At 39.5% G+C, this 23,368-nt stretch overlaps 4 protein-coding genes across 4 annotated transcripts in view; all 4 read left to right on the top strand.

Moving 5' to 3' along the window:
- rbm19 (RNA binding motif protein 19) overlaps positions 1-5,530 on the top strand; it is a 7,957-nt gene extending 2,427 nt beyond the window's left edge. Inside the window, exons 6-24 of the mRNA XM_020594522.1 lie at positions 354-604; positions 701-760; positions 864-942; positions 1,129-1,200; positions 1,480-1,689; positions 1,779-1,909; positions 2,048-2,175; positions 2,256-2,352; positions 2,507-2,617; positions 2,726-2,926; positions 3,009-3,078; positions 3,207-3,340; positions 3,428-3,488; positions 4,055-4,134; positions 4,229-4,284; positions 4,618-4,734; positions 4,823-4,928; positions 5,047-5,167; positions 5,277-5,530. Coding sequence (XP_020450178.1) covers positions 354-604; positions 701-760; positions 864-942; positions 1,129-1,200; positions 1,480-1,689; positions 1,779-1,909; positions 2,048-2,175; positions 2,256-2,352; positions 2,507-2,617; positions 2,726-2,926; positions 3,009-3,078; positions 3,207-3,340; positions 3,428-3,488; positions 4,055-4,134; positions 4,229-4,284; positions 4,618-4,734; positions 4,823-4,928; positions 5,047-5,167; positions 5,277-5,359 — 2,168 coding nt within the window. The 3' untranslated portion in view covers positions 5,360-5,530. The remainder of the gene's footprint in view (positions 1-353; positions 605-700; positions 761-863; positions 943-1,128; positions 1,201-1,479; positions 1,690-1,778; positions 1,910-2,047; positions 2,176-2,255; positions 2,353-2,506; positions 2,618-2,725; positions 2,927-3,008; positions 3,079-3,206; positions 3,341-3,427; positions 3,489-4,054; positions 4,135-4,228; positions 4,285-4,617; positions 4,735-4,822; positions 4,929-5,046; positions 5,168-5,276) is intronic.
- A 154-nt stretch (positions 5,531-5,684) lies between these two features.
- Positions 5,685-10,453, top strand: plbd2 (phospholipase B domain containing 2). The gene is made up of 12 exons (XM_020594523.1): positions 5,685-5,952; positions 6,838-6,931; positions 7,046-7,204; positions 7,287-7,387; positions 7,490-7,704; positions 7,977-8,071; positions 8,204-8,364; positions 8,732-8,827; positions 8,953-9,024; positions 9,116-9,268; positions 9,351-9,513; positions 9,627-10,453. The coding sequence occupies exons 1-12, from the start codon at positions 5,732-5,734 to the stop codon at positions 9,795-9,797; spliced, it is 1,701 nt and encodes a 566-aa protein (XP_020450179.1). The 5' UTR covers positions 5,685-5,731; the 3' UTR covers positions 9,798-10,453.
- Positions 10,454-10,940: 487 nt separating this feature from the next.
- On the top strand, positions 10,941-15,435 carry LOC109956945 (transmembrane protein 248). Its single transcript, XM_020594443.1, has 7 exons — positions 10,941-11,113; positions 12,246-12,438; positions 12,694-12,964; positions 13,060-13,159; positions 13,273-13,414; positions 13,509-13,649; positions 13,800-15,435. The coding sequence occupies exons 1-7, from the start codon at positions 11,016-11,018 to the stop codon at positions 13,818-13,820; spliced, it is 966 nt and encodes a 321-aa protein (XP_020450099.1). The 5' UTR covers positions 10,941-11,015; the 3' UTR covers positions 13,821-15,435.
- A 2,527-nt stretch (positions 15,436-17,962) lies between these two features.
- morc2 (MORC family CW-type zinc finger 2) overlaps positions 17,963-23,368 on the top strand; it is a 20,981-nt gene continuing 15,575 nt past the window's right edge. The window contains exons 1-9 of the mRNA XM_020594489.1: positions 17,963-18,129; positions 18,671-18,821; positions 21,059-21,112; positions 21,211-21,245; positions 21,343-21,411; positions 22,058-22,148; positions 22,231-22,339; positions 22,792-22,951; positions 23,218-23,329. Of these exons, the coding sequence (XP_020450145.1) occupies positions 18,754-18,821; positions 21,059-21,112; positions 21,211-21,245; positions 21,343-21,411; positions 22,058-22,148; positions 22,231-22,339; positions 22,792-22,951; positions 23,218-23,329 (698 nt within the window). The 5' untranslated portion in view covers positions 17,963-18,129; positions 18,671-18,753. The remainder of the gene's footprint in view (positions 18,130-18,670; positions 18,822-21,058; positions 21,113-21,210; positions 21,246-21,342; positions 21,412-22,057; positions 22,149-22,230; positions 22,340-22,791; positions 22,952-23,217; positions 23,330-23,368) is intronic.

The following is a 23,368-nucleotide window of genomic DNA, read 5'->3' as shown; positions in this document are numbered from 1 at the left end:
TAACCACGAAAGTTTTTTTCTTTGCGGCTGGTACCAAATGATCCACGGACCAGTACCGATCCGGGGACCCCTAATATACAGTACATATTATAGTAAGATAAATGAGTCATACCAGCATACTTGAATAAAATTTTATAAAATAAAACTGCAAATAATAATATTAATAACGGGAGATATGATGTACAAATGAAGTTGCAACAGAATAATGAAAGTGTGTTCCAAATTACAAGCAACCAACAAATTTGCATCTGTGTTGTTATATTGCAAGTGTGGAAATATACAGTATGAATGGAAAATGAAAGAAAAAGCTGTATGATGGACTGGTATAAATATGAGCCCCATGTTACTTTCAGGTGCCACCAAAGAAGCCCTGAAGTCTGGCTTGTCAGATATGGAGTACCTGCGCTCAAAGGTGGCTCAGGCCGAGGACACCATGGAAGAGAGTGAAGAGAAGGGTGATGATGAGGATGCGGACTGTGGTTCTGTGCAGCACACAGACAGCGACTATGAGAGTGGTGACAGAGAAAACATCCCAAAGACCAAAACTTCATTTTCCTCTGAGGATAACAAGAAGGGCAAAGCAAAGAAAACTGGGAAGCAAGAGGTGATTGTTCAACCTACAGTTAGATATTACCATTCAGTATGGCACAGTATTTACTTTCAGTTTGTATTATTTAACACTCCAGTCTGTTTGTTGCAGACGGAGCCGACAACAGAGTTCACAGTGAAGCTGAGAGGAGCCCCGTTCAGTGTTAAAGAGGCAAGTGACCAGGAAGCGCTTACTGATTTCAGAGGTGCTTTAAACACATTGTGTGTTTATTAGTGACATTGTGCTTTTTTTTTTTTTTTAATGAAATTAATAGCAACAAATTCGAGAGTTCATGACTCCTCTTAAGCCTGCAGCAATCCGGATTGGAAAGAACGAAAGTGGAAATAGAACAGGTATTTTGCTGAACACGTTTGAATTTGCACTTCATGTGTTTTTATCAGACATTAACAATATTTTATAGGCTGGGTGTGCTGTACACCATACTGCATATCTGAGGGTTTAGCTGTATGTACTATATATACCTATACAGACTGTATACGGGCTCATGTATAAGCACAGGTGTCTTGTGTGTGTTTCAGGTTATGTATATGTGGACTTGCACTCTGAAGAAGAGGTGAAAAAGGCTTTGAAGAAGAATAAAGACTACATAGGTGATAAATGTTATGTCTTATTTCTGTTCCTCATTTTTGGGAGTATTTTAATGGGTGTGTTAGGATGTAGTAGCACCGTTTAAAACTGTATCACAATGCGAAGAAGATTGTGGACTTGACCATTCTTGGGGTAACTTTTAAACCCCAACATAAAGTTCAACATCTTTATATTAAGAAAACTAGTGTGCCCAAAACATACATTTTAGCTTAACCAGTAAGTATTATCACTGTCCATTGGTGGATGTAAAAGATGTCTTGATTCTGCTTGTGTTTCTTCAGGGGGGCGCTACATTGAGGTCTTCCGTGTGGATAACCTTGGAGGCAAGGGCAAGAGGTACACAAAGGGCAAAGACATTGACAGAAACTTCACCAGGAAGCTCAAAGAGGATGAGGAGGAGGAAGATGTTGCCGAGTCAGGTCGAATCTTTGTCAGAAACCTTCCTTACACCTGCACTGAGGAAGAGCTCAAAGAGCTGTTTTCTAAACAGGGTGAGTTAAAAAAAAACATACATATTCATTACACATTTTAAAAAATAAATTAACCTTTGTCTGTTTTTATAATTCTCTAATCTTTCCAGGTCCTTTATCTGAAGTGCTCTTCCCTATCGACAGTCTTACCAAGAAACCTAAAGGATTTGCTTTCGTAACCTACATGATACCAGAGAATGCTGTGACAGCTCTTGCTCAGCTGGACGGACATATATTTCAGGTATTTGAGCTGACTGATATTTGAGATATCTCTGTGCTGTGCACAAGACATGTAATGGCCTCAGCATTTAGATGTGCAGCTTGATTTACAAGTTCAACAGAGGCTGATTGGAAACTTGACCTTCTCTCATGCTTTTAGGGCAGGATGCTTCACCTGCTTCCCTCTACTGTGAAGAAGGAAAAGGCTGAATCCTCAGATGCTGGTGCCTCTGGCTCTTCATCTTACAAACGACTAAAAGATGCCAAAAATAGAGCTTCAAGTTCCAGGTGTGCATGATCTCGTTAATGCTTTGCTTCTCTGTGTATGGTTTACTTTTTATTTACATGAATTTTCTTCTTCTTTCCAGCTCACACAACTGGAATACGCTGTTTGTTGGCACAAGTGCAGTGGCAGATGCCATCGCTGAAAAATACAACACCACAAAAAGCCAAGTCCTTGATCATGTGAGTGGCACTACATCCTGCTCTTCGAAATGTATGCTTCTCATACATACTTTTCAACTACAGTATGTGTCTTACATCTAGTGCAATTACAGCAGCATGTGAATTATGAAGTATGTACACCTTCAGCTTCTGTGGTCCTTACTCTGTTCTGCAGGAATCAAAGGGAAGTGTTGCAGTGAGGATGGCTCTGGGAGAGACACAGATAATCCAGGAGACTCGACAGTTCCTATTAGACAATGATGTCAGCTTGGATTCCTTTAGTCAAGTAAGATTAATTAAAACCCCTCCTTACTTCCTGCTAAACCCTTTATAAATACTTGTCGGCATCCAGTTACGTTCTGATTGTTCCCTGATTGTGCCCACCGCTGTGCAGGCAGCAGCAGAGAGGAGTACAACTGTGATCCTGGTGAAAAACCTTCCAGCTGGAGTGACTGTGTCAGAGCTGGAGGCACTCTTCTCACCCCATGGCTCTTTGGGCCGAGTGCTGCTGCCGCCTTCAGGACTCACCGCCATTGTCGAGTTCCTGGAGCAAACTGAAGCGAAACGAGCCTTCACAAGGCTGGCCTACAGCAAGGTGTGTTTACATGCATGACCTGGAGATACAATGTATGATGACTGGGGACACTAAATACTAGTATTCATCTCCAAAAACCTAGTTCCATCATGTCCCGCTGTATTTGGAGTGGGCACCTGTCAGAGTGTTTGTGACAGCCAAACCAGAGCCAGGTAAAATCCCTCAAACACACAAACACTCTCCTAAACTTGACAATATACTGTATTTCAGGGTTAATATTTTCAGATGTGAAAGGGATAATGTGAATAAACACAATGTATATTGGATCTGTCTAACCAAGTATTAGACAAAGAGGAGGAAGTGAAAGAGGAAAAGGAGGAAGAGGAGGAGGAAGAGGAAGAGGAATCTGCTCCAGGGTCCACGCTTTTTATTAAGAATCTTAATTTTAGCACGACAGAGGAGAAACTGAAAGAAGTAGGTCAATTCATAAGTACAACTCTCTCTTGTATTTTGTGCAGTTAATCATAGACTGATGTTTAATTTTTCTTTCATTTGTTGCAGACATTCTCCAAATGTGGCAAGGTCACATCCTGCACCATCTCTAAGAAGAAAGATAAATCAGGTACTAAATATTATAACTAGGACCACTCATTTGAAAAGGGACTGAAGGTTGATTTAGAGGGGTTTCGCTTGTGCAAACATTTGTTTTGATTTGTTCGAAAAGATTACTAATGTGATAAGACAAATTGAGTTATTGTTATGGTTAAACCATAATTTACTCTTTGGTTTTAGAAAATGTTTGTTTTTGTAAATGTGTCAATATACAAAACTAGTGTTATTTTACTGATTATACACATTTTGGCAGTGATATGACCAGAGCTCTTTTCACATTTCAGTTTACTGAGGCTGAATTATGAGAGAGATTACAAATGAAAGTTCAGTGGCAAAAAGACAGTGTCACCTGACACAGTTTTTGTAGTCATCCAATTTATGATTACAGACAATGGAGTATTGTTAATTTTGATCTACATATAACTTAGTTAAACACAGGATTTTGTTAGAAGCGAGTATTGTTCTCTGTGGTTTTGGGGTATAGTTAGCTTTAGGGGTATGTTCTCATTTTGTGTTTTCATAGTGAGAGCAATGGGTGAGTCAGCCATCATCCTACATTGTTGTGTTGACTTCCAGGCAAGCTGTTGTCCATGGGCTATGGTTTTGTCCAGTATAAGACAGCAGACGCTGCACAGAAGGCCCTGAGGCAGCTACAGGTACTATCCTGTTGTCCACATTAAAACTCTGACTTTGTTTCTGCACTTTCTGGTTCTTGGCTAATGTATGTTCCCTCTCTCAACCCTCCACCAGCACTGCACTGTGGACAATCACCAGTTAGAGCTGAAGATTTCTGAGAGAGCCACAAAGTAAGATGTGCCTCAAAAGGGTTTCAGTGAACATTGACTGCAGTGAAGAAAAAAATGGTGGTCTAATAATTAAATTTACAAAAAGGTGTCTGGAATTTCACATCTGTGCAAGGGTAATAAGTATAGTAGTTTTAAAAATCTGCATCAGCATGAAGCATCACAGTTATATAACAACTTGTAATGTGATGAAAAAACAATCTGAATTAGTACTGACTGAAATGATCATTTAGATTGACAGTTAATGATTAAAATATTTGAATACTGTAAGTTGAGGTTGCAGTTTGGCAGATCCTCAATACTATTGTCACTACTTTGTCTTTTTTCTATTTGAAGGACGACTGCTGTGTCACGCAAGAAGAAGCAAGTTGAGAAAAAGCAGTTGGGATCCAAGATCCTTGTGCGCAATGTTCCCTTTCAAGCCACTGTCAGGGAAATTCGAGAACTCTTCTGGTAGCAGTCGCATACACATAACTGTTTTTACTCACACTTGAGTGGAGAAAGATCATTTAATAATTCTGTGGTTTCATCCTTCTCTCAGTACATTTGGAGAGCTGAAGACTGTCCGTCTTCCAAAGAAAGCAGCTGGTTCAGGGAATCATAGAGGCTTTGGTTTTGTTGATTTCCTTACCAAACAAGATGCTAAGGTTTGTTTTTTTAAGGTGATGTTAGCCTTTAGATGTATATTTAGGAATATAGTCTTCTAGTGCTACTGTGCAGTATTATGCTATGGCCACAAATCCTATGATCCTGTTTTCTCTATAGAAAGCATTTACAGCATTGTGCCACAGCACACATCTGTATGGGAGACGCCTTGTGCTGGAGTGGGCTGATGCTGAGGACACAGTGGAGACATTGAGACGGAAAACAACCGAACATTTTCATGGTAAAACTACAATTTTTAAAAACAATATATAGAATATTTTGCTTGAAGCTTGAAGCAAATTTGCTGTTTATTAATATATTTCTAAGATGTAATTTATTCTCCACATCAGTGGCTGCCAAAAAGCAGCGGAAGACAGAAGTTTTGGAGGGTATCCTGGGAACAATGGAAACTGAAGGGGGTGTGGAAGACTGAGTTCTCTAAATGTCTCCATCGGACCAGTGCTTGTATTTGTGCTGTGTGAATAGATCTGTGAACAAATATGTGCCTGAATGGTATCTCCAGAGTGATCAACTTGTAATGAATGGTGTTTGTTGAAAGACAGTAACTTTTGTAGAGAATGATTAAACAAAACATACACAAGAATGTCAGTTTTTACATAAATTTTATTTCATTATTCAAATGCCATGTGTTGATATCTAATGTTGTGTCTGTGGGAGTGGATGACCAATAAAAATAGAATAAGTAGGTGGGGTCTTTTATTTTGAAAGTATTATTTAGGTTATAGTATGGTATAGTCAGGTGACCAGTCACCCGCGTTGTCATGTGACCTTTTCATACGTTAACATGGCATCCAGATTGAAGATAATGTTTTCGGTTGGGAGTTTTACAACTGTTTTAAATGTTTTGGTAATTTTGTCCGGTTTATGCTTCTTATGTACGTCTGTACGAGCCGAAATTCAAACTGCTATTATTGACAAACAAACCGGGCAGCTCTCTGTCCTGGAAGGATACCAAGAAGATTTTGTGGCTTGGGCGAACTTCACCGACGACATTGAAACATCAGGGTGAGTTCGTTAATTTGTGTTAAGTAGGGACTCTTCACCTTTGTCATTAGTATAAAATGGAAAGCCTTGCGGCCTGTGTAGCTCTGCAGCTCAAAGAAGTAGTTGCTTTTCATACTGAGATTAGTTAAATTACGCTGTAAGACTATTAGTCCCTAATGGGAAATTCACAAGATACTCTGCAGCATTTAAAGTACTTCGAAGTATAAGCATACAGTATAAGGCAGTTAACATTAGCTCTCCCTTTACTGGCTGGGACATTAACTGTGATGTACAGAATTGACTTTTACATGTAGCAGAGTATTTTTACACAGTTGTATTGCTACTTTTACTTATGTAAACAATCGAACAGCAGAAGTAAAACTCATGACAGGAGAGTTTATAATAGCTAATAGTTTATAGCGGGTCTCTGCAAATTAAGAGTAGTAGTTAAACAATATAGATTCATTTAATAAAGGTTCATATAAATACAAGGAAATGGAGAAAAATAACAATATACAATAATCAGATGACAGTAACTTAAGGAAGAAATGGACAAGTACTTTAAAGTAACACAATATAATAACCAAATGATAGACAAAAATAATTGTCTTTGCATCTCAGTGAATACGGGTCAGTTCCGGTTTTACAAAAAGGAAGTGAAAAATACAAAATACACAGCACTGATTCCTACTGTACAATGCCTGTAATAGTTTTAGTTGAGACAAGTGTGGGAGGATTACATCTGTTTTTCTGAGTAATTGTTGGTACACTCTACGCCCTCTGACATCTCCAAACCTACAGTTGGTCCTTAAATGTATATTTTGAGTGCCACAAATATGAATCACAAATTTCAGTCTGTACTAAGATATTTAATCTTTTTCACTGATTCCCATGCTCTCTTTTCAGATGGTCTTTCTTGGAGGTCACGACCAGCAGTCAGTACAATGACAGTATCCAGGCTTATGCTGCCGGTGCAGTGGAGGCTGCAGTCACATCCCAGGTCAGCTGAAATCTTCCTTTTACAGGTTGTATTGTGCCTGACTTACCAAGTAGTCAAATATTTTATTTAATCGCATTGTAAATAATCCGAAATCCTGATATGCCTCTGTTGTAGCTCATCTATAAGCACTGGGTGAACACTCTAATTGGCTACTGTGGACCCTTCTCAAATGAGACTGATTATTGCGAGCGTCTTGGGGCTTTTATTTCAACCAATATGCAGTGGGTTCAGGAACAAATAAAGGAGCAGCCAAGTTCACCGTACTGGTACCAGGTACTTGTTGAGCATTTGTAGGATGAATAAAATCCCTTGAATTGATACAAAACATGTTTCATGAGATGTTCGTTCTTATCAGGTGCGTCTGGCACTGCTGCAGCTGAAGGGTCTGGAGGACAGCTACAATGATGAGCTGTCATTTCCAACAGGGCCACTGTCCTTCAACCCATTTGGTTTCCTGTAAGTGATCGTCTCTGTTTTGTGTTAATCAGACATGTCTCGTCGCTGTCTATGAGCTCATAAGCTTGTCTCACATTCTCCACTGCTGCTTTGTCTATTCAGACTTTTCCAACTGGGTGGGGATCTTGAGGACTTGGAATCAGCTCTGAACAAATCCAGCCCCATGCGAACTCTTGGATCTGGTTCATGCTCCGCTCTCATTAAGCTGCTGCCAAACAATAAGGAATTGCTTGTGTCACACGACACCTGGAACAACTACCAATCCATGCTGCGTATCATAAAGAAATACATCTTTGCCTATAAAGTTTCTCCTCTAGGTAGTTTGCTGATGCAAGTTTGTCCCCTGTTCATCATTGCTCCTGTTCTAGAGTCCCACATTATTTACATTTGAGAAATAGTCCAACATTAAAAATGTGCTTATATGCTTTATTGGTGAGGAGATCAATATCAATAAGATAAAACCCCGTTTTATTTTTGACTTTGAAAACCCTGGTGGTGGACTGGCTGTGTTATTGTTGTCTGACATGTTAATACTGCTTAGTCTGACATTATCATGAGTTCTATTTTTTTCTTTTTCTTTTTTTGTCAGACAGTGTGTTTCTTCCTGGAGGAATTCAGGCATTCTCATCTTATCCTGGATCTATCTTCTCTGGAGATGACTTTTATATCCTGAGTAGTGGCTTGGTGAGAATCTACCCATTTGGCATGAGAGACTTAAGTGTTTGACATTTAAAAGAACAAACTCTAGTATGTAAATGTGTTGTTATTACTTACTAGATGGAGTTTTTTTGTTCATAATCTATTTTGTGTCTGCAGGTTACTTTGGAAACCACCATTGGCAACAGTAACCCTGCTCTCTGGAAGTTTGTTCAGCCTAAAGGAACCGTCATGGAATGGCTGAGGAACATTGTGGCTAATCGACTGGCTGTTTCTGGCAAGGAGTGGGCAGAGTTATTCCGCAAGTACAACAGTGGAACGTGAGTTTCATACACCAGAAAGAAACTGGCTCTCATTACATTTAACTAACATTATCACTACAGGTTCCAGACTCTGTTGTCTGCTACGTTTTGTCTTGTGTTCAATATAACAGTGACAGGATTAGATTTGCTACCTTAGATGGTCCTGTAGATTGATAAGAGTAAAGCAAACAGAAGAAAGCCATCAACAACAAGTAGTCACATGAGCAGTCAGCTGGGTCACACAGCTGTAATGATGCCATTGGTCTGACTGTTTGTAGTGAAGTGCTGAATCAGTTTCTTCAGTATTAGTTACATAAATATACAGTAAATTAATAATTATCTGAAAAAGCTAGTGGGCTAAAAATTGCATGTATGTTCATTGTAGATATAATAACCAGTGGATGATTGTAGACTATAAACACTTCACTCCAGGGAAGACTGACATCAAAGAGGAGCTCTTTGTTGTGCTGGAGCAGATTCCGTAAGCTTGTGCATTAAATATTTAATTATAATAAATGATAAATTCAGTATTTTGACAGATCACTCGTAAAGCTATTGCATCTGAGTCACTCCATAATAAGCTTTTCTGATCTTGTAACCCTTAAGAGGACTTACTGTTTATGAAGATAAAACTCAGGAATTGCTGGAGAAAGGATACTGGGCAAGTTACAACATACCGTAAGTATCCAGTTAGGAAACAATAATGTAAAGATGGTTGCATGTTTTCTGATTTTAAATGTACTTTGTTCATTTATGCTCATGTTTCTAGGTACTACGTAGAAATATTTAATGCCAGTGGCTGCAACGAGCTGGTTGAGAAGTATGGCCCGTGGTTCTCTCTGGACAAGAATCCTCGGGCTCAGATATTCAGGAGAAACCAGACAGATGTCACAGATGTCGGCTCAATGCTCCGCCTCATGAGGTAAGGTCTGTTTGTTATACAGGTTTGGAGGTGGACCTTTGCATCATGAACTGGATTGATTGGCTGTGGTGTCTCTTCTCAGGTATAATGACTTTATGGAAGACCCATTGTCAAGGTGTGATCACTGTAATCCACCTGCGAATGGGGAGAATGCGATCTCAGCCCGTTCAGACCTGAACCCAGCTAATGGAACATATCCCTTTGGTGCCTTGAAGCAGAGACCACATGGGGGAACAGACATGAAGGTTTTTCTTTTTCATGTGATCACTTATTACCCATTTCTCTCTGCCCATACTTTTATGCATTATGTAACACATGTTTGCTTTGTCTGATGTATTATGTGTTTTGCTGTGTGCAGATGACCTCTTATGAGATGTTCAAAGAGTATGGCATGTTGGCAGTGAGCGGGCCAACCTGGGATCAGGTGCCTGCTTTCCAGTGGAGCACTTCTCCTTATAAAGACTTGATACACATGGGTCACCCTGATATTTGGGCATTCAAGCCTATAAAAGTCATCTGGACACCTTAATTGTTGTCATAATGTATATACAAGTAACAAGATAAATGTAAATGTTGCCAGCTGTGCTGCTTGAAGTTTGAACAAAGGGAAATGGTACTTTAATTCAGTGTGCCATGTCTTCTATAAACACAACAGTCATGTTATTGATTTTCAGGAGAGGGTTGATGATATTCTGGAAGCATTTCAGTATTATGATGTTATTTGCATAGTTAAAGAACAGAAGCTTAAAGAGTTTTGAATGTGGGGTAACATGATCATCATCAACATCAACTTTACAACCTTGTTGTAAAGTTGAAACTTCTGCTGTAGATTGTCTGATTTTTACGTTTTGTTTTTTTAAGATTTTTAGTTTTCATACTAAATGTGTGAATATTTTTTCATTCCACTTGTTTAAATTCTGATATCTTATAGGAGCTATGAAATATTTTCATAGGACTACACCTTTCTTTGGAGAAATCACCAAGTAGCCTACAGATGAAGTTTCTTTCACAGTAAACGCAGATGTCTTGATCATGAGTTAAATACTTTATTCTGATTTGATGCATTGTCTGTATTTTTTTACATTGATTTAGAATCGGCTATATTGGCCAGGTGTGACGGACACACAAGGAATTTGACTCAGGTACATCGGCTCTCAATGTGCAAAACAGTAAACCAGCATAAGGATAAATAAACAGAATCCTGATAGTTGCCTTTTTAAAAAATATATAATTGTGTTATTGCCCAGATTTAACATTTTGTCAAGACATACAACTGCACACCTGTACAGGTGTTCAGTATTCTAAGTTAGATCCTGCTCAATTTGAAGCTGGGTGGAGTTATACTGAGAAATTACATGAAGCCACCAAACATCATTTACCAAAAAGGTCTAATAAAGATCTAGGGTAATTTGATGAGAAGTACCATCCCAGCAATACACGACAAACATAATTTCCAGTAATCATGTCTGAATATGTAGCTGTTGCAACAATTATCGAGGGAAGCCATAAAATAAGACCACAGGCATGGTAATAAAGTGTCTTGTGTCAGTGCCATAAATCTGCAGGATGGGCGAAAACTAACTAGGGATTAAAAATACCCTGTATTACTGAATAAAATAATAATCACAGCGCTAGCTCGACTTAGCACCAGGCGTTGGTCATGTGATCAACGTCACTGCCACCGTCATAGCGCTGCACTGTCGTAAACCATGGATGTAGTCGTAAACTAAGCGCTGTCGTGTCCTAAATGTTAAACTCTAGATTAATTACCACTGATAAAATTATCTGTCATCGTGTTTTTCCCAAGATTGGTGACGTGGTCAGAGAAGACTGCTTAAATGCAAGGTATGAATGTTTTTTTTAGCTAGTTAGTTATTACACTGACTTCATCCCAACATTAGTGCAGCTGGTTGCCTGAACTATATGGGTCAAAACATATGTTATTGTATACATATATCTAACGTTAAATAAGCTATACTTCTCTTGCGGATCTGTAGTTTCGACTAACGTTACATTTATCTAATGTTTTCCGTCGTCCTGCAGTTTGTTTTATCTCGGTTTATGCTTAAATAGAGCTAGAGACACCTTAAGAAGTATCTGAAAGCCTGAATTAAACATGAACAGTGTATAAATGAAATTGAGGAGAATGAAGAGTGGAGTTTCTATCTAGTTTATTCAACAGGATTTTAGAGAGTGAGAAGATGCCTGAGGAATGGAGGAGAAGTGTACTAGTGCCGATCTTTAAGAACAAGGGTGATGTGCAGAGTTATAGCAACTACAGAGGTATAAAGTTGATGAGCCACACAATGAAGCTATAGGAAAGAGTAGTGGAAGCTAGGCTAAGAAAGGAAGTGGATATCTGTGAGCAGCAGTATGGCAGTAGTGAGACCAGCTATGCTGTATGGGGTAGAGACTGTAGCAGTGAGGAAAAGACAAGAGGCAGAGATGAGGATGTTGAGGTTCTCTTTAGGAGTGACCAGGATGGACAGGATTAGGAATGAGCACATCAGAGGGACAGCTCAGGTCGGCTGTTTTGGGGACAAGGTCAGAGAGGCCAGATTGAGATGGTTTGGACATGTGCAGAGGAGGGATAGTGGTTATACTGGTAGAAAGATGATGGAGATGGAGCTGCCAGGCAAGAGGTCAAGAGAAAGGCCAAAGAGGAGATATATAGATGTGCTAAAAGAGGACATGAAGTTAATTGGTGTGAGAGTAGAGGATGCCGAAGATAGTTAGGTGCAAACAGGTGATTCGCTGTAGCGACCCCTAATGGGAGCAGCCAAAAGAAGAAGAAGAAGAGTGTATAAATGAAATTATCTTGAACAGATTGTTTTTGGTTGAACATAAGTGTTTACCCTCCTTTAAACGGATAAATTCACAAACAGGCACCAATGACAGACCCACCAGCACAATCAAAGGTAGTGTGTTGAGAAAAACTGTCAAAGCAGTAACTAAAGTGATTCTCTTCTGTTTACAGCTTGCTGCATCCCAAGTGTATGTGGAGTGTGATGATGGGTTTGTGGCAGCCAGTGACTAACCTTAGAGATTATATATCTCATAATCCTCCAGGGGTAACATTTTTCCTGTGTCTACTGACTCTGACTATCTCCTTCATCTGCCTCAGCTCTTACAGCTACACTCACACTCTGCCTAACCCTGACATAACACAGGTAAGGATTCATTTATCCAGTGCATTTTGGAAAGTCAAAACTGTCATGCAATCCTTTGTAATTTAGAACTGATTTGATTCACAAATGCAAATGTTTAGCAATTCTTGCTGCCAGTGTTTGCAGCTCAGGTATCATGCAATCCTCAGACAATGAGTATGGAAACAATGTGTATGTTGTGACTGCATTTATACATGAACTTCTCTGTGTTCTGAGCCAATGGTGATGTGTAAATCCTATGATTTCTTCTTCTCTTAGGACTGGAACCATCTACTGTCCTCCTTATCACAGTTCCAGCTGTGTATGAAAGTTAATGAAAGTTCATCTGAGCTTGTCTCGCCAGTTCCCTCTCGTCTGATGGAGCAGGAAAAGGATAGAGAAACCTCAGTTACGTTTACAAAGATGACTTCTTCTGTCATTCATTTGCATCTCAAGGTGCCTCTGGCTGTGACTACCAGCTCAGCCAGCGGCTCTCTGAAGGACATTGGTCTGCACACTACCTTGAGCGCCAGTCAGCTAAATATAGGAGGTTGGTTTTTGCAGTGGAGTGGTTATGTTGTGAAATAAATTAAAATTCTGTACAACTGTACATTCTCATCCATGAGTGATTACATTACTCCCCAGGCAATGAGATTGTTAATGTGACACTAGAGTTTCTGCCTGGAAATAGTAGCCACACCTGCCTCACCATAAATGCCCCAGCACACCTCCTGCCCATGAGCCTGTAAGTTCATTCACATTCTAAAGTGTATTTTTCAAAGCTTCTTTAACAACTAGGTATGTATGTACCTGTTTGTTTTGTATGTATTTATTCACATACTGTATACTTTCATGAAGACTTCCTCCAGAGTGTCCTGTGTCTGAGAAAAATATTTCACTCGTCCATGTGGAAGTGAGAAACCAGCTGATTGCAGCATCACAAGTCTGCTACAATCTGCAGTATGAGAATGACCCTACACTCACAGTCATGTTAACAGAGGTACAGTGCCACACATGAGAAACGTATTTTGCTCAGTCATTATACAGATGCACTCTTTTCACCCTGCCAGTAATTCTCTATTTTCATTCTTCAGAATGAGCAAAGGGTGGCAGAGCGACATCTGTTGGAAGCCAGTTTTTGTCTGCTCACAGTTTGTGTGATATTTTGTTTAGCTACTAGTCTGACACATTCACATATACGCCATCACCACTGGAATGAAATGGATCTACAAAAAGTAAGTCAACTCTTATATTACTATGTCACTTACTGCTTTGTCCATTTTGTTTTTTGGCTCTGTTTACCTTAATTAATATAGAGTATCTTAGCATGCTGAGAAATGTGTAGACATGTTCAACCTAATGTTACTGCTCTACTTTATTTGCAGAAGCCCTTGATGGACACGTGAACATTTTTTATCCTCTGCATCCTGAAGAAATCAGGTGGTTGATAGAGCAATATGTACTATGTGGATTACAACTTTTAAAGTGGCACCTGACCAGTTTTACTCACAAAAACCAGTTTACATGCAACGGGAAGAAATACACAGTCTGCAGACAGTTGTATAATGTCTTCTGTAGCGCTGGAGGGACTTTCTGAAGTTTGAGAAATTAAACCTGGTGATGCCATTAGGGTTTTCTCAGCTTGGGTTTGGAGATTAAATATTTATGTAGTATTCAATGATTTTTGACCACAACTCAGAGAAAGGGACTAAAAATCAGGATATTTCAGCTTCTGTTGCATCGATTTTGACTATTTTTAAAATCAAAGTTTCCAATTTGTGCAATGCTATATCAGTGGAGCATCACAGTTATAAATGACTGAAATATTATAAATTATCCAAATGAGAGACAAGGTTGTGATAGAGTAGGTGTATATTATTTAATGGGACCATGGTGTAAGGAGTTATTTGCTTTCTGCCTTGTCTACTTTATTTCCCTTATTTCTGAGATTTACTCTCAATAACCTGTAGACATTAACTGGTAACTAAATATGTTGAAAATAAGTTTTTCCAGCCAAAAATCTTTAACATTTTTAAATGGTGAAAGTTGTAAAATATACTGTATTGCTATGAACATACTGTATGTTCTGCTAAACTTTATTGGACCAAAGGTCCTGTTTCACAACTTTAGTTTACATATCGGACATTGAGGACTCTCTGAATGCAGTGTTTCCATCCACCTACAGTCTGTTAAAATAAAGACTAAACTAAACAGTCGTACTGACTGAAGACTAGAACTGTGTGCCCCAAGCCTTGACATTTTTTAGATAAGAAAGTTTGTTACACACTAAAACTTACTCCCTTCCTCTCCCATTGCTGATATTTCTAAGTTGTTTTGGAAATAAAAAGGAGCAATCTACTGCCAACATTTTGAACAAAGCATTGACCATAGCAAGAATTGTGGTAAAGTGTTCTTTCTGCCACTGTTTACATCATAAATGGTAAAACAGGGCTATACCGTCAATTATGACCAGTTGACAAATGCTATAAATGTTTTTCCCATCTGTAAATCAGAATCAGCTTCAGTCGCGAAGTATGTTGAGCATACAAGGAATTTGTCTCAGGCGCAGAGTCTCTCAGTATGTTATGGCAACAGGCAACTGACAACAACAGACAAACATTATATACACAAGCAAAATTATATTATATACATTTGTATATTTGAGCTATCAGGCTGGTACCTGTAGTGGGCTCTATGCACAGTTTACTGCACTATGGTCATATTACTGCAGTCCTGGTTAACTATTCATCAGGGTGATGATTATAGACATACAGTCATGGTTAGAGACATATTTATCTGTTCATTAGAGTGGTGGTGCGGGGGAAGAAACTGTCTTTGTGTCTGGTTGTTTTGGCATGCAATAATTTGTAGCACCGTCTAAATAGTTTGTGTCCTGGATGTGAGGGGCCTGCAGAAATCTTCTCTGCCCTTCTCTTGACTTGAGGTGTACAGATCCTTTAAGGAGCCCCTGTCAAAGTGAAAACAGGTTTCTACAACGTAATGTCAATTAAATAAAAATATGTAATGGGAAATAAGTGATTGCATAAATATTCACCCCCTTTAAAATGACTGACCTAATTCAACAGAGGTCCAGCCAATTGGTGCTAGTAGTCTCACAATTACAGAAATGGGGATCACCTGAGTGCAGTGAATGTGTCTCAAGTGACTGTAGTATAAAGACACCTGTGTCTCAAAGGGCCAGTCACTGGTTAATCAGGCTACCATTACACCATGACGTTAAAAGAATGTTTCAAGCAACTTGGAGAAAAGGTTATTGAAAAGAATAAGTCAAGAGATGGATACAAAAAAGTAAAGTAAAATTTCCAAGGCACTGAACATCCCATGGAGTTCACTTAAATCCATCATCAAGAAATGGAAGGAATATGGCACATGTCTAAATCGGCCTAGATCAGGCTGTTCTCACAAACTGAGTGACCGTGAAAGAAGGAGACTAGCGAGAGAGGCCACCAAGACACCTATGACTACTCTGAAGGAGTTACAAGCTTCAGCAGCCGAGATGGGAGAGACTCTCTATACAACAACTGCTGCCTGGGTTCTTCACCAGTCAAAGCTTTATGGGAGAGTGGCAAAGAGAAAGCCACTGTTGAAGAAACCCCATATTAAATCTCGACTCGAGTTCGCCAAAGGGCAAGTGGGAGACTCCGTGGTCAAGTGGAAGAAAGTTCTTTGGTCTGATGAGACCAAAATGGTGCTTTCTGGCCATCAGACAAGACACCACCAAACACTGCATGTCACCACAAACACACCATCCCCACTGTGAAGCACGGTGGTGGCAGCGTCATGCTGTGGAGATCCTTCTCGGTAGCCGGCCCTGGAAGGCTTGTAAAGGTTGAGGGTCAAATGAATGCAACAAAATATAGGAAACTCCTGGAGGACAATCTTTTTCAGTCTGCACAAGAACTAGGGTTTGGTAGAAGATTTATTTTCCAGCAAGACAATGACTCAAAGCATACAGCAAAAGCTACACAGAAATGGTTTAAAGACAACAAGGTGAGTGTTCTGGAGTGGCTGAGTCAAAGTCCAGACCTCAATCCAATAAAGAATTTCTGGCTGGACTTGAAAAGGGCTGTTCATGCCCGATCCCTGTGCAACCTAGCAGAGCTTGAGCACTTTTGCAAAGGAGGGTGGAGTAAAATTACAGGGTCCAGATGTGCAAGCCTGAGTGAGACCTATCCACACAGACTCAGTGCTGTGATTGCAGCCAAAGATGCATCTACTAAATACTGACTTGAAGGGGGTGAATATTTATGCAATCATTTATTTCACATTACATGTCTTTATTTAACTGACACTACCTTCTAGAAACCTGTTTTCACTTTGACATTAAAGTGTTTTTGTTTTGTTTTTTGCTTTTGGCAAAGCCAAATTATATTGACCATGATTGATTTATAAAATCAATAAAAGGGTAAAACATCCAAGGGGGTGAATGCTTTTTATAGACACTATAATCCATTGACAGCAGGTTTCTTGGGGACTGGGATGATGGTGGAGTGTGTGAAGCAGGAGGGGATTAAGCAGAACTCCAGTGATCTTTTGAATATCTGTGTGAATATGGAGGCTAGATGTACAGCACAGGTTTTCAGGAAGGAGGGGGTTAGGCTGTCCAAGCCTGGTGACTTCCTGGTCATGGAGGAAGCAGCTGCTGACTGGGGACAGAGGTGTGGGGTTCTGTATCTCAAATCTGTAGTAGAACAGATTCAGCTCTTCAGCCTTCTTGATCTGCTCCTGAAGGCCTCTAACTTGGCGTGGTGAATCTGTCTGAGCTTAGTTGTGAACCAGGGCTGCTTGTTATTGTATGTCTGGAATGTCTTAGTGGGCACACACAAAACAGAAGACTAGCATAGAACAAAGATACCCAGAGTCACCTCGCAAAAACGGGATGTATGATGTCAGTAAGTCCATGATTATCTGTAGTAGCCGTTTCAGAAACACTCTAGCCTGTGCAGTCTAGTCCTGTCGAAGCAGGTCTCTGTTCTAGCCTCTCTGGTCCACTTCGTCACTGCTGTGGTCACGGTCTTTAGGAACTTTTAGTTTCTACATATTTTTGCTTCTGGTGGGACACCTGGCGTGCTGTCTGTATCTTGGCAGCTCGTGGCTGAGCTTTGCCCTCTAAAAAAGACGGCGAGTAGGGACTCTGGGTGTCCATGTTCTATGCTAGTCTTCTGTTCAGCATTGTTTGTGGACGGATGTACACTCTAGCTACAATAAATAAGTTATTTTCTCTCGGTGAATAAAATGATCTATACTTTAGGAATAGTGCTTCTAAGTCTGAGTTAAGTTTTTCCAGTACTGCGACGTCTTTACACCAACCTGAATGAATGTAAATCAGCATTTCCACTTACACATGTGAATAATATATGATCCAAAAGGTACGGGTTGCATACAAAAATGCAGTCCGACGAAGGAAGGAACTATTGCTAAAGATTAGTACATCGATTATATATTCAGTCTACGTAGCAAGGTTTCTCCTCCAATCGTCGTTAAGATATTTACATGGTACTTTCCTATTGGCTGAGTATTGCAAAATAGGCGGGATTACTGCAGACTGAGCAGAGGGAAGCTAAGCAACCAACGTCGAAGCGGCTGGATGCTTCGCGGCCTGGTAGGCTGTTGTATGTCTGGGAAGAAGGAAACGTAACGTTATAAAGTATTTATTCCTACTTGGACGGATTATCACACTAGTGTGACGCCACGGTGAGCTCGCTGTCATATGAAAACGGTCGGCAAAGTTGTTGAAAATTACTTTATACGGCTAAGGCCAGCTAAATTCTTCCACAGTGTGAAGCTAGCTAGCTAACGTTACCGTATAAACAGTCTATAGAAAACGCTAATGTCTGCTAGCTAACGATACCTATATTAGCCTAATATTTAACCTTAGTAACAATTGGTGCATAACGTCTGACATATTAATATCTTATGCTCTCCAGTAAACATGACCAGTTCATACAAACCTAGCTAGACGAGTAAATGACTTCTGAATAAAGGCTGTCTGTATAGCTAACATCGTGCCTGAAGGCGCTCTTTGCTCTTCGCCCTAAATGTTGTTGTTTCCAAGTAGGCCTCCCACGTGGTAGCCCTCACCTGGGCGAGAATTTAAATTAGCCGTGGGTGTTAAGCTTTTCTCTATGAGTGGTTGTAAAACCTCTACATCAGCTGATATCAGATCATGTCTGGGATGTAAATTAATGGCTGTAATGTTTGGCAAATATACAGTATCGATTTCTTCCATTTTTAGGATCAACGCTCTTGAGTGGAGCTTGATCAGGAAGAAGACAAACAGGAGACCAGAAAGTAAAGAGGAAATAACTGTAAGTGGTCATGGCCTACTCCAGCTACAGCAGCCTGAGCAGGGCTCAGCTCACCTTTGAGTACCTGCACACAAATTCGTAAGTACTGGCCCTTTGGTCATTAATATGTGCTTAAGAATACAGTATACATAAGGGCTTGTGAAAGCTAATATTACAGATCACCAACTACATATAATACATAATATATTGGCAGCTCATTAAAGTGCCCGTGGCATACTCATTTCCAACTATATAATCTTGGGTACCTCTAGATTAGCTTAACTCCAAATAGTTTGTAATTGTTTCAGAACGATAAAACCCGAGAGCCTCTTCCTAAAAAATGAGAGGATAGTTTGTGAATGTGCACAACTCCTGGTGCTTTTTATGTCGAAATCTGTTTCCCCATCGAGATGTTTTCCCTAACCTGAATCCTAACGTTATCCTAACCACCTGCCACTGAGAGGGTTGTTACATGAAACCCAGTTTTGAATAGATGAAACACATTTTCAATGGGGAACAAAAAACATTGACAAATAGGCTACGTAGGCACCAGTGGATGTCAGGCAAGCTCACATGAACACACAACTGCCTAGAGATTATGACCATTCAAGGAGATCCTTAAACAATCACACTGTTAGAAAAAAAAGTCTCACGAGCGAGTATGTGAGACTTGTAGATTCACTGTTGTAATATTGTACATAAGTCAGAAAACAAAGAAAAGCATGCCATGGGCTCCTTAATGTGAATACTGTGCAAAATCTGCAGATGGCTGAGTCACTACAACAGATAACTGCCCCAACATTAATATATAAGGTCCTGTGAATAGATGATCTGAGCCGTCCCTGGTAGACTAGTGGTTAAGGCGGGTTCGAATCAGGGTTGCGTTAGAAAGGGCATACAGCGTAAAACACGTGCCAAATGTCAACATGCAAGTCATCAGTGTGACGATTCGCTGTAGCGACCCCTAAACGGGAAAAGCCGAAAGTGACTTTCTTTCTTTGAATAGATGATCTAGTTTAATTATGTTAAATTTAATCATCTAATCAAAGACAGCACAGTATACTCTCATTTCGCCACTTTTATTTTGTGATTCTTATAGATATGTGTATCAGCTACAATTAACTATATTGTGTATGTTACACATAAAGACTGTGTGTGTATAGAGAGAGAGATATTTGTACTTTCTAAGGGGATGAGATCCAGTAATTGGGTGTCAGTCATTTCTTATTGTAATTGTGAGGACATTTATTGCTAAAATGCATTCCCTAACTGCTTACCCTTATCTTAACTTTCACAGCTAAATGCTTAACCCAACCCATCTCCTGACAACTAACCTAAACCTAATTTTAACTTTACCTCGGAATCAAATCTTAACCATCAAAAAGGTCTTTGAAGTTGTGAGAACCAGTTAAAATATCTTCACAAAACCAAAATATCCTCAAAATGATGGCATAAAAATTGGTCCACACAATGTAATACACACATGTAACACACACAATGGTCACAATGGTTAAACAGGGAAACTATGTGAATGCTGAAAGTCGCACTTTACAGAAGTCACGTAGTCATGTTTCACAGCATTTATTGTAATGGGTTTTAAAAGGCAGTAGCAATAATGCATGTGCTCTGGAGAAGTGGAGATGGCCAAGATCACCTCTGCCATTGCTACAAAACAAATATTGACATTTTGAACATTTTTCTTTTGATATAGCTTGACTGAAAGGCTTAGTCCATGTTGGAAGAAACACTGATGATATCACATCCTGGGATCATTTCCATGTCCAGGAAGGGTTTAAAACCAAATAAGGATTGAAACAAATACAGTTCATTTTTAGTTAGTTATTGGGCATTTCTCATTACATTTGACACTCGAGGGAATCAATGATGAATAGGTATCAGAAAAAAATTGGCAAATAATCATTTAATGTTCCTGGAAAAGATGTTTAATGCAAGTGTAACATACTCAAAGTGAGTAGTCTTCATTGTTGTTCTGTCACAAGAAGATGTCAGTAAGTAGTAATGGAGAAAAAGCTTTAGGTACGGCATGAGTAAAGGCCCATGTTTCATGTAACAACCCTCTCAGTGGCTGTGGTTAGGATACGTCTGTCTGTCCTTTTAAGGAGATGTCAGAATGAGTGGTTTACAGTGAGCCGGTTAATGTAATTTTTATGTCTGTCTATAGATGTCAAAAAATACAGCTTATAGCTGAATAACATTCCCATACAGAATAATAAAGTTGAGTTTATATACTGTCAGTATGTTTCTGCATAGTTTGAATACTTATTGAATAGTGTATGTAATACATTGAATTAATGAAACCAGTGATCTTTTTTCAGGACAACCCATGAGTTCTTGTTTGGAGCGTTGGCGGAGCTTGTGGACAATTCAAGGTAGCCATAATGACTTGCAACAGTGGCTATAGTTGTTGAATGTTACTGGCATCTTTCTTCTAGTAAGTAGTCTCACAGTTGGTTTGCTTCTTTCATAGAGATGCTAATGCCACACGAATCGACATCTACACAGGTACACATCAGAATAACTCATCCCGTTTCACACACAAAAGCCTACACATTCATTTGTTGCTCCTTGTATCTGTTTCACCTTCATGGTTTTCTCACAGAGAAAAAGCCAGAGCTGCGGGGAGGCTACATGCTCTGTTTTCTGGATGATGGTACTGGAATGGACCCTAGTAAGTGTGGCTTTATTACCTTTAAAATCATGTGAAGCTTTAAGTGTTTATTGTTCATATTTAAAGATGCTTTGTTTTAGGACTGCACGTTTAATAGTTTTGTGATCGTGATTTAGATCTCTGTGTGATATCAGTCTCGCGTGACAATGATTCTGCTGTATCTGCATTTGCAGGGAGATGCCTTGCAGTAAACCTTTCTTTTCCTTGCTAAGATGTGTTAACCAATAGCAGAAACCAGTAAAAGTTCTACATGTGTGCCTATACAGCAGGTGGATAGCTCAGGCCAAAAACAAATCCAATGTGTTTGATATTATGAAAGATATTCTGTGCCCTCCTGCAATTATTTTTCAGACATTGCGCTGCCTGCCCTGTGCATCTAACGCTGAGGAGCATTTGAGGCAGAAATAAATCACTTTGCGGTTATTGATTAACACAGCTTAGCGAGGAAAGGGGAGTGCTTAGTTTGATGCAAGTCATCTCAATGCCGGTGCAAACACGGCAGAATCATTGTCACATGAGACTTGAGATTGCACAGGGATCTAAATCACGCCCACAAAAGGAAAGGATTAATCGTGCAGCCCTACTTAGTGTGCATCCATTGTGAGGTTTTCTGATGTGTTTTGTGTGTGAAATGTATCTTTTTAAGATGAGGCAACCCATGTCATTCAGTTTGGAAAGTCGAACAAACGGTCGCCTGAGTCCACTCAGATTGGCCAGTATGGAAATGGACTGAAATCGTAAGACCTGTGCCCAGTTCAACATGCAGTTGGTACAGCAATGTCTGAAAATGTTCACATAAATGTGTCTTTTTTTTCTCAGTGGCTCTATGCGTATTGGGAAGGATTTCATCTTGTTCACAAAAAAGGGTGACACACTGACTTGCTTGTTCCTGTCAAGAACTTTCCATGAAGAGGAGGGACTAGATGAGGTCAGATTCAACTGATAGATAAAGCTATTTAATAGGAGGCCCTTTGTACTAGGGATGAGTACAAGTAACAGATTAATTGATTACTCATTGTATATGTGCTTAATTGATAGTTTTGACATTTTGTCAATTGTGATGTATTGTGTGCACACAAACAAATGATGTTGCCATATTGCTACTAACGCAGACAAACAGGTTTTTTTCTTTTGATGGGTTTTCAATATGCTTCTATTATAATGCTGTGACATCCCTTGGTGGATTTGTGGTTTTCTAAATTTATTTAAGTTTTGCTTCCACTTAATATTTGTCAGTTATGTTATAAGGTGCTTTAGTCTTTTTTTTAAATATATTTTAGGTTTATAACTTAATTCCACCACGAGACCACATTGGTCTTTTGTTAGAACTGAAACCTCTCTGGATTTTTGTGATTAAGGCTTTTGATCTTCTCTCTTCAGGTGATAGTGCCCCTACCCTCCTGGGATCTGAAGACCAAGGAGCCATTGACCTCTGATCCAGAGAAATATGCCATAGAGACTGAGCTGATCTTCAAATACTCGCCTTTTAAAAACGAGAAGCAGCTGATGGAGCAGTTCAACAAAATAGAAAGCAGCAGTGGTAAGCACATGAATGCGTTTCCAAGATTAAAATCTTTACGTCTATCAATTAGTCAGATTCATTGCCACCACTTTGAGAGGATTTACTGACTTATCACTCTAAAATTAAAAGGCATCTCCTGAGAGTGGTGCTTAAATTGTCTGTGGATGAAGTTATCTCTTTGTCTACAAATAACATTTTTTTGTGTAGTTTTTCACAAGCTTTAGTATTGGTGATTGACATGGTTGATAATAATTGTGATGCGTTTTGTTGTAATTTGTTAAAAGGAACTCTTGTGATCATCTATAATCTGAAGCTGATGGACAACAGAGAGCCTGAGCTGGATGTGGAGACAGACCACCAGGACATACTGATGGCTGGGACACATTCTGAAGGAGTGTGAGTAGTGTGTGTGTGTGTGTGTGTGTGTGTGTATAT

The sequence above is a fragment of the Monopterus albus genome, unplaced genomic scaffold, assembly GCF_001952655.1.
Source record: "Monopterus albus unplaced genomic scaffold, M_albus_1.0 scaffold23.1, whole genome shotgun sequence".
Lineage (NCBI taxonomy): Eukaryota > Metazoa > Chordata > Actinopteri > Synbranchiformes > Synbranchidae > Monopterus > Monopterus albus.
This window is presented reverse-complemented; position numbering and strand designations above follow the sequence as displayed.

Excerpts from the sequence above, each read along its gene's own strand:
- plbd2 (XM_020594523.1), top strand. The coding sequence starts at position 5,732 with ATGGCATCCAGATTGAAGATAATGTTTTCGGTTGGGAGTTTTACAACT. Across the intron at positions 5,953-6,837 it reads GACGACATTGAAACATCAGG|ATGGTCTTTCTTGGAGGTCA; the intron begins GTGAGTTCGTTA and ends CTCTCTTTTCAG. Across the intron at positions 7,388-7,489 it reads TTCAACCCATTTGGTTTCCT|ACTTTTCCAACTGGGTGGGG; the intron begins GTAAGTGATCGT and ends TTGTCTATTCAG.
- LOC109956945 (XM_020594443.1), top strand. The coding sequence starts at position 11,016 with ATGTTAAACTCTAGATTAATTACCACTGATAAAATTATCTGTCATCGT. Across the intron at positions 12,439-12,693 it reads CTAACCCTGACATAACACAG|GACTGGAACCATCTACTGTC; the intron begins GTAAGGATTCAT and ends TTCTTCTCTTAG. Across the intron at positions 13,650-13,799 it reads ATGAAATGGATCTACAAAAA|AAGCCCTTGATGGACACGTG; the intron begins GTAAGTCAACTC and ends CTTTATTTGCAG.